Genomic DNA, 13,350 nt, shown 5'->3' on the forward strand with positions numbered 1-13,350 from the left:
GCCTCCTCGCGCACCGGTGCGGGCCGCCCGCCGGGTCTCCTGCGGTGGCGACACCGGCACGGCCTCCGTCGCGGTCGTATCCCGGGAGCTAACTCCCGTGGAGCATGCCAGGGTCCTGCGGCGGTAACTTCGGACCTCGCAGCACGCTGAACTAGGGAGAGAAACTTTAGGTGCTCTTATGAATGGGTTTAAGATCTCTGACTGGCTCCTGTAGCTTGGTACGTTCCGACATCACTTGCCTTTTTTGTTAGTTAATCTCGTTAGCGAGCAGTGGACATGATGATGCCACATTTCATGCATGTTGTGGCAGTGAATGCCTACAATCTTGAGTAGCCGTAATCTGGGCAAAAACACTGACCTCTTGTGGCCTGAGAAGTGTTTCGTATGTACTTCTCGATATTTACTGGTAAACGTATTGTAGTTGAGTGGAATAACTAGGTTTATTTAAATGATATTTTAACTGAAGCTACCACATCATCACTGTTTTGATTCTGGGGGAGGGGGAAACCTGAAGCAGATTTATTTCGTAAACAATCTACTCTGCAAGTACTCTGTAATTCTTTTATTCCCCTTTGATTTCCAAACTGCATTGCCTGTAGCAAACAAAGACTTGGGTTTTTATTTTTTACCTCCCAGTATTTTGTATGAAATAAAACTTAAGTAGGAAATAATAGCCAAATTATTGGCAGACTATTTATTAATAAAGACAATGAAAGCCACCAGTTGCACTTGTTATGGAAGAATGTATTTCTGGTATTTGGCAAAATTAGCAGAAACCAGTGGCTGTTGTATGTTACTCATTTATCTCCTACATGTTCTTAAAGAGAAAGAAAACAAAATCTGGTTTCTCATTTCTTTTTAAAACATCCTGGAGTTCTCAAATTTTTAAGAAATTTGAGTACTCTTTCAGTAAAAATCAGTGACTGGCTTTTTTTGCATTTTGATTAACAGGACAAAAGGGTGTTTGTTTTTCATCAAGTAAGTAATCTTTTTCTGTAATGACTGTCTTGCTTAAGATGCCACATGCCTTATTTTCTTATAAGTGCTCAGAGTAAACTTATGAAGCAGCATCTTATGTTGCATTATATCCTGATAGCCCTGACTGCTGCTCTATTAGACATATTTGGTGAGCTACCCCGAGAATAAAATTAGAAATAGCCTCCCTTTAGTTATCTTCAGCAAAAAGTTTTCTAATGAAAAGTTACGGTAAGTAATATAGAATTAAATGCCAATTTTAATCTAAGTTCTGTAACTAGCAAGCACAGAAGCAAAGGTGGCACTTTCCTTCACCCTTACCAATAATCTGAATCCTTCTGGCATGTTGAATTTCCAAAGAATTCACTCACTGCTTAAAAGCCACCTTTATCTAAGATTGTTCCCTGCATCAAGTCCGTTATGTATTGTCATTTTTGTCTTCTCTGTTAATACAGATATTAAATGTCTAAGAGTTGATCTCTGCAGCCTTTAACTCTTGGTGTTCTGGCTCCTGGAGCAGAATCTGAGCTCTACATGCACTTCCTACTTGGCCTGTTTCAAAGAAAGGAAGGTGTATTGTGCCCCAAAGAGGGCTGGACTCTCAAATCCTTTTCCTAGCTGGGACCTATGGCTTGGGAGCTCCCTGCTGATAGCTTGTGTCTCTTTCCATTCAAAAAACTGAGCAGACCTGCCTTCTTTCTACTTGCAATGCCTCTGCATGTTTGGGATAAAATGCAGCTCTTGGAGCAGGGCCTGGAGCCCAGGAATCATGTAAACAAGAGCATGCAACTCTTTAGTTACTCTCTCTAGCCCAAAAAATCTCTAGTTCTTGTCTGGACAGTAACAGCTCCAAAAAAAAAAAAAAGTGGAGGCTTTCACTGTAGCAGCCTTCCAAAGTTGCTCTCAGTAAGCATTGCCTTGAATCCTTCTGTTGGGAAGGAAGCGAACTTGCTGTGCAGTTCCTGGGTGGGTGTCTTAAGGCCATCATCAGACAGCTGTGTTCTCTGCTTGTGACTTAAGAGTGCCGGCCACAGCTTTCTTTTATTTCTCAGAACATAGTCCTCTTGGTGTATGATGATAAATTCTTAATCCCATCCATATATTCTGTTTTAATCAGCCTCTCATAGCCTGGTTAGATTAAAGCTAGAGACCATACTGCTCCCCCTCCCTGAAACAGTTTAGGCATGCAGAAAAGTGCAACTTAAAAGCATTTGAGAAACTCTAAAATAAAATGCTAATAGAATTTGGAGGCTTGCAGGGTAAGGTAGGCTCCTATTGAGGATTGTCAAAAACAATTTTGGATGTTGTTGGGTTTTATTTTAAGTCTTTATTGGATTTACCTCCATACTGATGCAGTTATCTGGAACTGTGTCAAGGTTTATAACTGCAGAAGAACAGCACAAGGCCGTATTAAAAAAGTTACTGGACCTTGGCCAAAACAGGTCTCTGGAAGAAGTGAGGTTTGTTTCCGTAATGCAGTCCTCAGCACCTACAGATGCTAGGTGGCCTGGGGGTAGGTAGTGCTAGGGGAACAGCTACCAAATGCATGTTTTTTCACATTTTACATCTTGTCGACAGACACTGTGTGAAAGTGCTCAGTCAGAGGAAAGCACGGATCATGCTGCTTTCACCACCTCATCTCGCTGCTCTTGCCAAGGCATAAAAACGCAGCGGGCAGCCGGAACGGGGCAGATCTTCTGTTTCACACACTTGCTAGGCTTACTGGGTAGAGCCAGTCCGATTTATGCACGGCGTTTAAAGCAACAACCTGAAATATCTCCTCAGCAGCTGATGCACTACACGCACTTTTTTTTTCCTTTTCTTTCTCTAAGCGGTGGCTTAGATGAAGACAAAACAGCCGCTTAATCTATAAGATCCGTCCCCACTGGGGAAGTGCGTGGAAGGCGGCGGCGGTTGAAAGGGGGCAACGGCTGCCGGGGCAGCGGCGCGAGCGCCGGGCCACGCCCCCTCGTGCCCTTGGGGCGCGCGTGCGCGCTCGCCGCCCGTCTCAAGGTGACGGCTGGCGCCTGCGCGCTGCGGCGCCGCCGGGAGCCGGCAATGGGATTCCGAGACGTGTAAGGGAGCGGGGGGTGACCTTCCGCGCTCCCCCGGGGGGTCCCTGAGGGGTCGCGCGGGGCGGCGGCGCAAGCCCGCTGCGGTCCCCTCAGGAGAGCCGTTAGAGGCCGGGGCGCGGCGGGGGGAGCGGCGCTGGGGCCCGCGCCGCTGCCCGGCAGGTGCCGGCGACCGGGCCGGGCGCGGTGGCGCTTGGGGCGGCGGGGCGCGGCGGCGGGGCGCGGCGCGGTGTCTCCTCGTGCCGGGCGGACCCCGGCAGCGGAAACGAAGCGGCGTCTTGCGTCGCCCGCCGTTGAGGCGGCCTGGGCAGGGCGGGATGGCGGCGGGGCGGCTGCCGGGGGAGCAGAGCCGCTGCGCCTCGGGGCGCCGTGCTTCCCCYGCCCGAGGCACTGGAGTGCTTAGCAGCCGCGCTGACCGGCGAGACCGGTGCAGCTGCGGCTGTTTAACGGGCATGYGTTTCACAGCGAGACGGATTAGAAAAACAAAAATCCTGATTGGCTGTGGTTCCGTTTTTAATCTTAAACTTGCAGCGTTGTTTTCTTATGGGTGGTGTTTTTTGCGTTTGACTAGATAAAATAGTGTGAGAGCTTGAGTGTAATAGGGTTCATGAACATCTTAAAATCTGTTTTCTTTTTTGAAATCTTGTGTCAATAGATTGTGTGTATTGTTGTTGTTCTGGAACACTTCAGAAAGCAGTTTTAAGCGGACTTTTCCGTGAATTTACACATTTTAATATGAATAAATATATAATCAAATGGGTTATTTTAGGTACATCGTAGGTGTGTTTGAAACTTTCTTAAAGGCAATCAGAATGCCTGCAAGCCATGCATTCTTGCTTTAAGTCTCTGACTATCAAACCTTTGTAGCGTGACAGTCTCATTTAGGACTTTCAATTATCGGTGTAACAGAAGACATTTYTAATGTTTTCCTAGCATTTGTATTAATATATATCGTGAAGTTGTCATTTCTGGTTAGAAAGGCTTTATTCCTTTATGCAGTTCATCGTGATCTTATAGAAGAAGCTGGATAAGGTCAATTTGACAGTACTTATATCTGGGCACAAAAGAGACGATTGTTCCTTCAGGATGTAAGTAAAAGTATAGGAAATATTGTACTTATATACTTAATATGGATAGGGTTAAAGTAATAGAATATAGTATATCCGAGGGTATAGCAATAGTAGAGTAAGAGGGTTAAAATGAGAAATCTTAGTCTACCAGGAAGAATCCCTATGTGTTCTCCTTAGCCTGTGAAATATTCCTCCAGGTCTAGTGTTCAGGAATGTCAAAACAGACTACATAGAGGGGGGGAAAAAAACCACACACACAAAAACTGCCATCTTTGTTGCAAGTATAAGCAAAATAGAGCAACTTGGATCATTTTAATTTAAAAATAAAAACAATTTTGAAGGCTGTTTAAGGCTGAAATTTCCTGATAAGGATATATTGTAAATTTAAGTTCTCAATCAGCAGCATTAAAAAAAAAAATCCAGTGTTTCTAGCTTAATTGTGTAAAACTGAGACCTAATACAAGCCTTAGAAGCAAAAGTAGAAAAATGAACATTAAGACTCATATTTTTTGAACACTTAACATTTGTTAATTGTCCATATTGCTTCAGTGGAATAACCCGGGCTTAAGCTAAGCATATGTATCTCCAGGTCTGAAATTGTGTTTTCAGATAAAAGAACTACTTAGTATGAAATGTTAGTAAATTTCTGAAGATGTTTACTGTATGCTCAGACCAAAATCTCCCAGGAGGCAAAGGCTTGCCTTTTGCAAATGAGACTAAAATAGCTGAAACTTAATCTTTTCTGTAAACTATAGAAAATTGTAGTATATGTGAATTAGGTTGCTAAAAATGCATGTGAATAAGTCAGCTGTTTTTATGGTTTGTGTGTTTTTTGTTTGTTTGTTTGTTTTTTAAGATCTGCCACGATGCCTGGGTCTCTTCCAGTGAATGCTGAATCCTGTTGGCCAAAAGATGTGGGAATTGTTGCACTGGAAATATATTTTCCTTCTCAGTATGTTGACCAGACAGAGCTGGAGAAGTATGATGGTGTGGATGCTGGCAAATACACCATTGGGTTAGGCCAATCAAAGATGGGATTCTGCTCTGACCGGGAGGATATCAATTCTCTCTGTTTGACTGTGGTTCAGAAGCTCATGGAGAGGAACAGTCTTTCCTATGACTGTATTGGGAGATTAGAAGTTGGAACGGAGACAATAATTGATAAATCAAAATCAGTAAAGACTGTCCTGATGCAACTCTTTGAAGAATCTGGTAATACAGATGTGGAAGGAATTGACACCACAAATGCATGCTATGGAGGCACCGCTGCTCTTTTTAATGCTATTAACTGGATTGAGTCCAGTTCTTGGGATGGTAAGTTTAGGGTATTTTGTTGAAAGGTTATGTCATTCTCTGTTGTTGATGAATCAGTGTTCTTGTTTAACTATATAAAACCCAAAGGGTAAAATAGTGCACTCTTGGGAAGTCGTCATCTTAAGTGCTCTGGGCATTGGCCACTAGTTCAATTACATGCAAAAAATAATGACACAGATAAACATCACTGGGCTTTCCTTGTAAATTTTGGTGGTTGCGAGGAGGAACATGAAATGGGGTGAATAAGATTGAAGAAGCCCTTAATCCTGCAGTCATCTCCTCTATAAACAGGTCTAAAAATTGCTGCTGGATATTAAAAACTACTAGATCTTGACTCCTTTTCGTGGCTATTTCTGTGTGTTCTTTGCAGGACGTTATGCACTTGTTGTTGCTGGAGACATAGCTGTGTATGCCACTGGAAATGCCAGGCCAACGGGTGGAGCCGGTGCTGTTGCTATGCTAGTCGGTCCAAATGCACCTTTAATTTTTGAGAGAGGTTAGTTCTGTGAGAAAATAGACCATTCAGCTAGACACTGTATCCCTTCTGAAGCCTGTCCCTTGTTTTTGTGGGTTGCAGGAGGGCTGGATTAACTCCCACTCGTGTCAGAAATTGTACTTTGTCTCCTCTTGCTCTGGGCTAACTTGTGCAAGTCCCATTAGAGGAGGCAGCAAGGATCGATTAGAGATGCTTCTGTCTGTTTTTTCCTTGGGGAGTCTCCAATAAAATTGACAAAGAATGGACTAGAGCTGAATAACAAAGCTCTCTACTTACAAGAAGAAATGATGAAAATCATTTGTTACTTGTGTTTGTCACGCTCAATCCTACTGTGCTTGAGTACAAGGGAATCAAGAACTGTGTGTGAAAGAAGGGCCGGAAGCACTATTAAAACCTGCTTGACTGGGGCCAATTACTTGTTCCTCATATGTGTCACGTGATGTGTTTAAATCAACTCAAAGTAGCTGAATAAAGTAGTTTTTGTCAATTTCTCCTACCCAGGGCTGCGTGGAACCCACATGCAGCATGCTTATGACTTCTATAAACCAGACATGGTGTCTGAATATCCTGTAGTTGACGGCAAATTATCTATACAGTGCTACCTCAGTGCATTAGATCGCTGCTATACTGTCTATCGCAACAAAATCCACGCCCAGTGGCAAAAGGGTATGTAGCCTCACATCGTGACATTGCAAAATTGGCAAATATTGAAGTGTATAGTTATACAGACATTCATTTTCAAGTTTTGGCATCTAAAAACTAGTATATGCTCCATTTCTTTGTGTTTATGTGTTTTGAGGTGGTTGAAATCTTTGTTTGCTCTCTCCCATATGAAATGTCTTATTTCTGTACTGGTATGACTGAATACATTATCTACAGTAAGGAGTAGCTTCTGCGGGCTTTTGCTAGTTTTGTAATGTGTAATGTCTTGCTTAAAAGCATGTTCCGCCTCCCTCTCCCCCAAAATTCTTAAGATACCGAGGTTAACATTTAAATGCTGTATAACAATATTGATGTTTACCCCCATATGTTTAATGACCGCTTCACCCTTATTAGGAAGCATAGGTTTGAAGATTGGATGAAGTAGCTTATTTCTTATTTCAAAACACTGCGTAGAAATACTGAGATCCTGTCAAGCTTTTAGCTTTTCCTGCTAGAAAAAGGGCATTGTTAGCTGGCGCACAACATCAGTAAGAATTAGTTTTTTAAATAGAAGTAGTGGCAGTATTTTAAATGAACTTGGCAGCAATGGTTAGTCTTACGGTTATCTTTTGAATGCTGCCATGTCATAATTTCCCCCTTTTTTTTTTTTTAATAGTTAAAGCGAGTACTAGTAGTAAGTTGTAACACACCATATTCTGCCACTTCCAGAGGGGACAGACAGACATTTTACCTTGAATGACTTTGGATTCATGATCTTTCATTCTCCCTACTGTAAACTGGTACAGAAGTCTGTGGCCAGACTATTGCTGAATGACTTTCTCAGTGACCAGAATCCGGAAACAGCAAATGGTGTTTTCAGTGGTCTGGAAGCTTTCAGGTGAGAATAGTTGCCATCTTCCTTATTCAGCCAGTCTTAATTTGTTAAACATCCAAGATGTTTTTCCTTTCTGCTATTTTAGTAACTGCTTTTTTTTTTCTTTCCTTTTTTTTCCTTTCTTTTCTTTTTTTTTTGTAGGGATGTTAAACTGGAAGATACCTATTTTGACAGAGATGTGGAAAAAGCTTTTATGAAAGCTAGTGCTGAGCTCTTCAACCAGAAAACCAAAGCTTCATTGCTCGTATCCAATCAGAATGGAAATATGTATACCCCTTCAGTCTATGGTTGCCTTGCTTCCCTTCTAGCCCAGTAAGCATAAAATCAGGAAAAGAAAGTCATAGCTTTTCATATGTAAGCATATAAAATAGTTTTGTTTCAGATAGCCTTCTGTAAAAGCCCCATCTAGCAAACCTTTTCCTACTAGATTACCTTGAGTAGCAAGACTAAAACTAGAAAATTATTCTGCACCCATAATCAGTTCAAATGAAAAGCAAATTCAAAACTTCTGTGCCAGAAGTTGACCTGAAAGAGCTGTTTCCCACCTCCTAAAGTAGGATCTTATTTGTAGGGTGGTGATCTTTTCCCAACCTAAAAAAAAAAAAAAAAAGAAAAACAGAAAAAAAAACCTAGTGAAAGGAGAATTGGAGTACCTTCTCTGTTCTCCTATAATAAGCATAGCCAAATGAAATCAATATTTGCTTAACACACTGTTGTATTTTGTGCAATCACTGAGGCTTTCACAAAGCCCCTTTTAAATGGAACCGCTCTTCTTGGGTCATTTTTTCTTTGTTTTGACCTTGCATTCCAGGATGTGATATTTTGTTTAGGGCTTTAGGTAGTCTAAGAATGAGAATTAGCTGCCTTCTAGATAATCATATTCTGGGCACTAATGTGCTCTCTTTTGCTTAGTCATCTTTGAAAATAACTGCAAAGCAGCAGTGTTTCAAATCGTGTTTTAAATCATCATTGTTTATGCATATAGTGATGATAAATGTGCATTTTAGTCAATACAATTGCTGGCTGCTTTTTGTAAGCTAGCTGCAATTTGCGGTTTAAAATTGACACCTAGGCTTAATTCTCACTTTAAACAGCTGTTGTTTGATTTGCAGGTACTCTCCAGAGCAGCTTGCAGGACAGAGAATTAGCGTGTTCTCCTATGGCTCTGGTTTTGCTGCTACGCTGTATTCCATCAAAGTTACACAGGATGCCACTCCTGGTGAGCGAAGGGAAGAGAGACTAATTAACTCCCTTGGATAGCTCACTTATAAATGCTTTGTTACGGTAACTGCCAGCATAAGTAGACCTGCAGAACAATGCCTAATGATACTAACAGTAAACTAAAGATGCTTCAGGGATTACTTTAACTCTTTCCCTGGGCAAATAGATAATACGTAGTGTTCTTCAAATGCTAAGTGTTTTGCTTGTATAATCTGGAATACTTTTAAATCAGTAAAAGTTTAGCTTCTGTAATGCAAAATATTTTGAATGGTTTTGAAATGCTAACGTGCTAGTATGCATCTCTCAGCACTGGTGCTGCCTTACATGATGGCTTTGTATTGTAGGTTCTTCCCTGGACAGAATAACTGCCAGCCTTTGTGATCTTAAAACAAGACTTGACTCAAGAAAATGTATTGCACCTGATGTCTTTGCTGAAAACATGAAGATTAGACAGGAAACACATCATTTGGGTAAAAACTGCTTAAATACAAATCATCCCTCATCCTACAGCAAAATCCATATGGCTTAATTCACATGAATTTAATTAAATGATTAGGGTATAGAATGAAGGGAAGGTCCAACTCTTTCTACTTCTATATAGCTTGTAAAGTGCTCTTCTGTAGGTTGTACTTATTGGACCAGTGTAGTTGAAATGAAAGTGCAGACTTGGTTTTCTTGTCTTACTACTTCCAAACTGCACTGTGTAAATGTCTCTCCTGTATAAAGCTGTCATCAGGAACTGACTAACGGTATCTTACTGGCTTTCTTAAAGCCAACTATATTCCACAGTGTTCAGCAGAAGACCTCTTTGAGGGAACATGGTACCTTGTGCGTGTGGATGAAAAACACAGAAGAACTTATGCAAGGCGCCCACTGATGGGCGATGGACCTCTGGAGGCAGGAGTTGAAGTTGTCCACCCAGGCGTTGTTCATGAGGTGAACACTCTGCACTCTTTTAAAGTTGGAGTTAAATAGTGGAACAGTTTATGTGCATGTGTTAGCATGTGGATGTATGTCAAAAGAGAAAAGGGGCTGACAAGTTATTTCAAATACTTTGTTAAAATATGTAATGTACAAGCCAGAGGTAAAATATTGAACATAGGATTTTAAAAAGTACATCTCATCATAACAAGAATGAAACTGCTCAAGTAACTGGCTCCTTTCACATAATCAGTTTGCATGAAACATGACTGATTTGAATGATTTAAGAAGCTATCCAATGTTGCATGAATGTTGTCTGAGCGTTGGAGTAGCCATGAAGTAAGAATGTATGTGAACTAGAAAACTGTATTTAATGTTTTTTTCCCTTCTTCTTAGCACATCCCAAGCCCTGCTAAGAAAGTGCCAAGAATCCCTGCAACAACAGAATCTGAAGGCGTTACTGTTGCCATTTCCAATGGGGAGCATTAATATACCTCTGTGAGGTGGGGAATGAAAAAAAGGTGTGAGGGTAGGGTGAGAGAGAGAAAAAGGATTAAAATAGTATGAAGTTTCACTGTACAGTAATAAATAATTGGAGCATGGAAAAACTGTTTAAACTCCTTGAAAAAGATTCATTTTAATATGGTGTGATATTTATAGTGTTTTCAGAACGCTAAAATCATTAATGTACTGGAGATGGAGGGACTTGCCAGGGTCTYTGTGGATTCCTTAACACATCTTGACTTTTTTTTTAATTGCTGAGTTGTAGCTGTGTTCTATTACAAGATCTTTATATGCAGAAAAATGAATCTTCTGCCTGCCTTTTCCACGTAAAATGACTTGAAACTTAAACTGTTAACAACTTACTTGTATTCAAAAGTGTATGGCAAAACAGTCTAAGCTTTTAATGTTAGGGTTCTCAGTGCCTTGACAGTAAGCGGTCCATCTTCTGAATACTGCATTTCTCTTCCCCTTTATCACYTTTCCTTTCTTCTCCCAATCCACCTCCCAACTGCCTCATTGCTTTGGAAAAGGTGTAGAACCAGGTAGCATTGATTAATGGAATAGAATCTCTCTCCCCTATCAAAATGACTGGATTGATTAAGAACAGCTAGACTGACTTTTTTTTTTTTAAGAACTCTGTAACTGACTGTGTTAGTTACTATATAATTCCTCATATTGTGTGTTTTATACCTTCAGTATAAATCACAGCAGTATGGAAGGAAAGAGGAATGACATGAGAGGCAGTTGCTTTTTCTTCCAGAGAACAAAAAGGTGTATTTCTTGGGTTCATCAATTTGGCACCTTTCAAGATTATTTACCTGTAACAGAAGAATAAGTAGGACAGATTAATTTTCAAATAAAACTTCTATATCTTCTGGAGCTGTTTTAATTGGCAAACTAAGGAAGGGAGGAAGATCAGTTTGTCTGGAACTCTAGCCTCTCGTTATTCTTTATATATACATTTCTAAGAGACTATTTCTAACTCTGAATTTGGCTTCATACTTTGAAATATTAGTAATGTTGTAGTTGGTAAGTGTGAGGGTTTTTTCTTTTTTTTTTTCCAATATGCAAACTAAAAGCTAGCCATTTTGCAAGTGGTACATGTACAATGCCAATGGGGAGTCCATTCTGGTAGATTTTTATGGCCCAGATTGGAAATGAACTATGACATGAGCCTTGTAAGCATGTAATATATATTTAAATTGAGTTAATGTACAGAATGAAGTCTTGTTGAGTTTTGTCTAATTCTGCAAAGCTACATTACCTAATATAAAGTAGCAAAAGAAATGATTTGTCTGTTAAATTACAATTTTTTTGGTGTAATGAAGTGTTTGTATGATCAGTCACTCACTAGGAATTGATAACTTTTGCTGGATTTGTACAGTCAAGCTTTGGTAAAATAGTTGTTTATTATGAATTGGTGGGTACTAATCTGTCTGTTCTGTTGAAAACGATGGAACAGCGATGCATGAAGATAGTGTTGCGAGTATTTGGGTTTAGGTGCCCTTGTGAAACTTATCTTGGCACCAGAAAAAAAAATTGCCATGGAACAAAAAGTCCATTGCTGGCAGTGGACAAACCAAGGATTGAGCTACTAGCACAAAAAATTAACCACAGGGACCTCACTGTTTGTGAGGTTGATCCTTTAATAAAATAAAGAAGTTTGAGATATTTGAAACCTGTTGGAGTAGTGCTGACTTGTTGGGATTTCAGGATGCATTTTTTTTCTTTAACAGGAAAGAAAGAGGAAACTGGCCCTGTGAAAACTCGAAGTTCTGGGTGCACAAGTTGTGTGGCCCTCCTGGATCTTACTTCTTAATACCATTCCATTACAAAAGTGGAAAGGGTTGCTCAGGCTGGTGGGAAACTGGTACTTCAAGGCTATGTTTCAAGATATCTTAAATTCTTTTGGATAGAAACAGTTTATAGAGGGGAAGAATTAATTCCTAGCATATGAAATGCAATTCATCTTACTACTGTCTTGTGAAGATGGTAAATTTTTTATCCCCCTTTCACAACAGTTGTGAAACTGATTTGTTTCTTGCTTTATGCTTACCTGAGCCTGAGTTTGCCTAATTGCCCACTGGTGGTTTCTCAGAGTCATTCTGCTGCTCATTTACATTAATTTGTTCCTTTGAAAGTCAACTGATATCAGCCCCAGTAACAGATATGGCAAAACTGCCTTTAAATTTGAAAGCACCAGCTTGAACATCACTAAACCTTGTATAAGTTTACTTGCCTTAACTAAAACCATACAGGCTCTACCTCTTAGCTTAGGTATTTCAACTGTGCCTGTTCAGAGGACAGCTACTGCATCTTTCCACCATTTGCATTTGAGCCAGTGGTGCTGCACATTAAAATAGAAAATACCCTATCAAAGCTTGAAGGTAGGAAAATCTACATTTTGGTGAAGTTCAGAACGATTGGTGTAAATTGTCAGGCTCTCCAACATTTAACTTGCCATGGTCAAGCGTATCAAAATTAGCTTTGTGCCAGCCCTTGTTGCCAGTTACACCAGAAGGTAGTAGAAACTTTTAATGCTCAATTTATAAGCAGATGTCTTTACCAGTTGCATTCAACTTACTGATACCTAGAACTTAAAACTAGATGAATTTTAGCATACAGTTAATATCCCATTGTTTTGTTATTGGGAGTGCAGCTGGATTCCAAGCAGTTCTTAGACTGTCAGCATCTTAAAAATAATTAAAATAAATAGTCAGAAGGTTAGTAGGTGGTAGCCCAGCTGATTAGGCAGTGGGAATTAGAGCGATACATGCAGGGTTAAAGCAGCATACCTAAATTCAACTAGGCAGCCATTCTGCATGGTGACAAATCAGGAAGCATTGTTCAGCTGGTTTCTGTGTTTGACAGACAGCTTTGTAGTTTCTTTAAATAAAAGTTAAAAACAATGAAACTCTAATATACAACTGAAATGAAATTTAATGTGCTGGAGAAGTTTTTAAGAAAAAAATTGCAGTTGCTTAGAGTGTGGTCTGGTTTCTGCTTAAACAGTTCTCTGCAAAAACTGTCCTAGTTTGTGGTYGTCAAGTTGTGTCAAGCTAAGGTAAAACTTTCAAGAAGTTAACTGTTATATGCCTGTACTGAGATATCACCCAAGAGCGTTAAGTGCAATACTACTTGATCTTTATTAAAAGATCGGCTCCACTAATGAACTCTTATCTGTTTTACTTACTTGAGTACTTCTTGCACTGTCTATACCAGGTCTCTGGAGCAAGGGAC

General features: G+C 40.3%; 1 protein-coding gene across 6 annotated transcripts in view; it reads left to right on the forward strand.

Moving 5' to 3' along the window:
• The window catches only part of HMGCS1 (3-hydroxy-3-methylglutaryl-CoA synthase 1), a 14,057-nt gene extending 774 nt beyond the window's left edge, over positions 1–13,283 (forward strand). The window contains exons 1-12 of one of the 6 annotated variants that reach the window (XM_026062932.1): positions 2,966–3,050; positions 4,047–4,135; positions 4,974–5,431; positions 5,802–5,927; positions 6,429–6,593; positions 7,299–7,467; positions 7,606–7,776; positions 8,577–8,683; positions 9,030–9,155; positions 9,458–9,621; positions 10,003–10,109; positions 11,847–13,283. In XM_026062932.1, coding sequence (XP_025918717.1) covers positions 4,984–5,431; positions 5,802–5,927; positions 6,429–6,593; positions 7,299–7,467; positions 7,606–7,776; positions 8,577–8,683; positions 9,030–9,155; positions 9,458–9,621; positions 10,003–10,095 — 1,569 coding nt within the window. In that variant the 5' untranslated portion in view covers positions 2,966–3,050; positions 4,047–4,135; positions 4,974–4,983 and the 3' untranslated portion in view covers positions 10,096–10,109; positions 11,847–13,283. Of the gene's footprint in view, positions 1–2,965; positions 3,051–3,328; positions 4,136–4,973; positions 5,432–5,801; positions 5,928–6,428; positions 6,594–7,298; positions 7,468–7,605; positions 7,777–8,576; positions 8,684–9,029; positions 9,156–9,457; positions 9,622–10,002; positions 10,128–11,846 lie in introns of those variants that run through there. The other 5 variants (XM_026062934.1, XM_026062930.1, XM_026062931.1 and 2 more) reach the window with 5 other exon arrangements.
• The last annotated feature ends 67 nt before the right edge of the window (positions 13,284–13,350 follow it).

Source organism: Apteryx rowi, unplaced genomic scaffold (assembly GCF_003343035.1).
Source record: "Apteryx rowi isolate R43461 unplaced genomic scaffold, aptRow1 scaffold_197, whole genome shotgun sequence".
Taxonomy (NCBI): domain Eukaryota; kingdom Metazoa; phylum Chordata; class Aves; order Apterygiformes; family Apterygidae; genus Apteryx; species Apteryx rowi.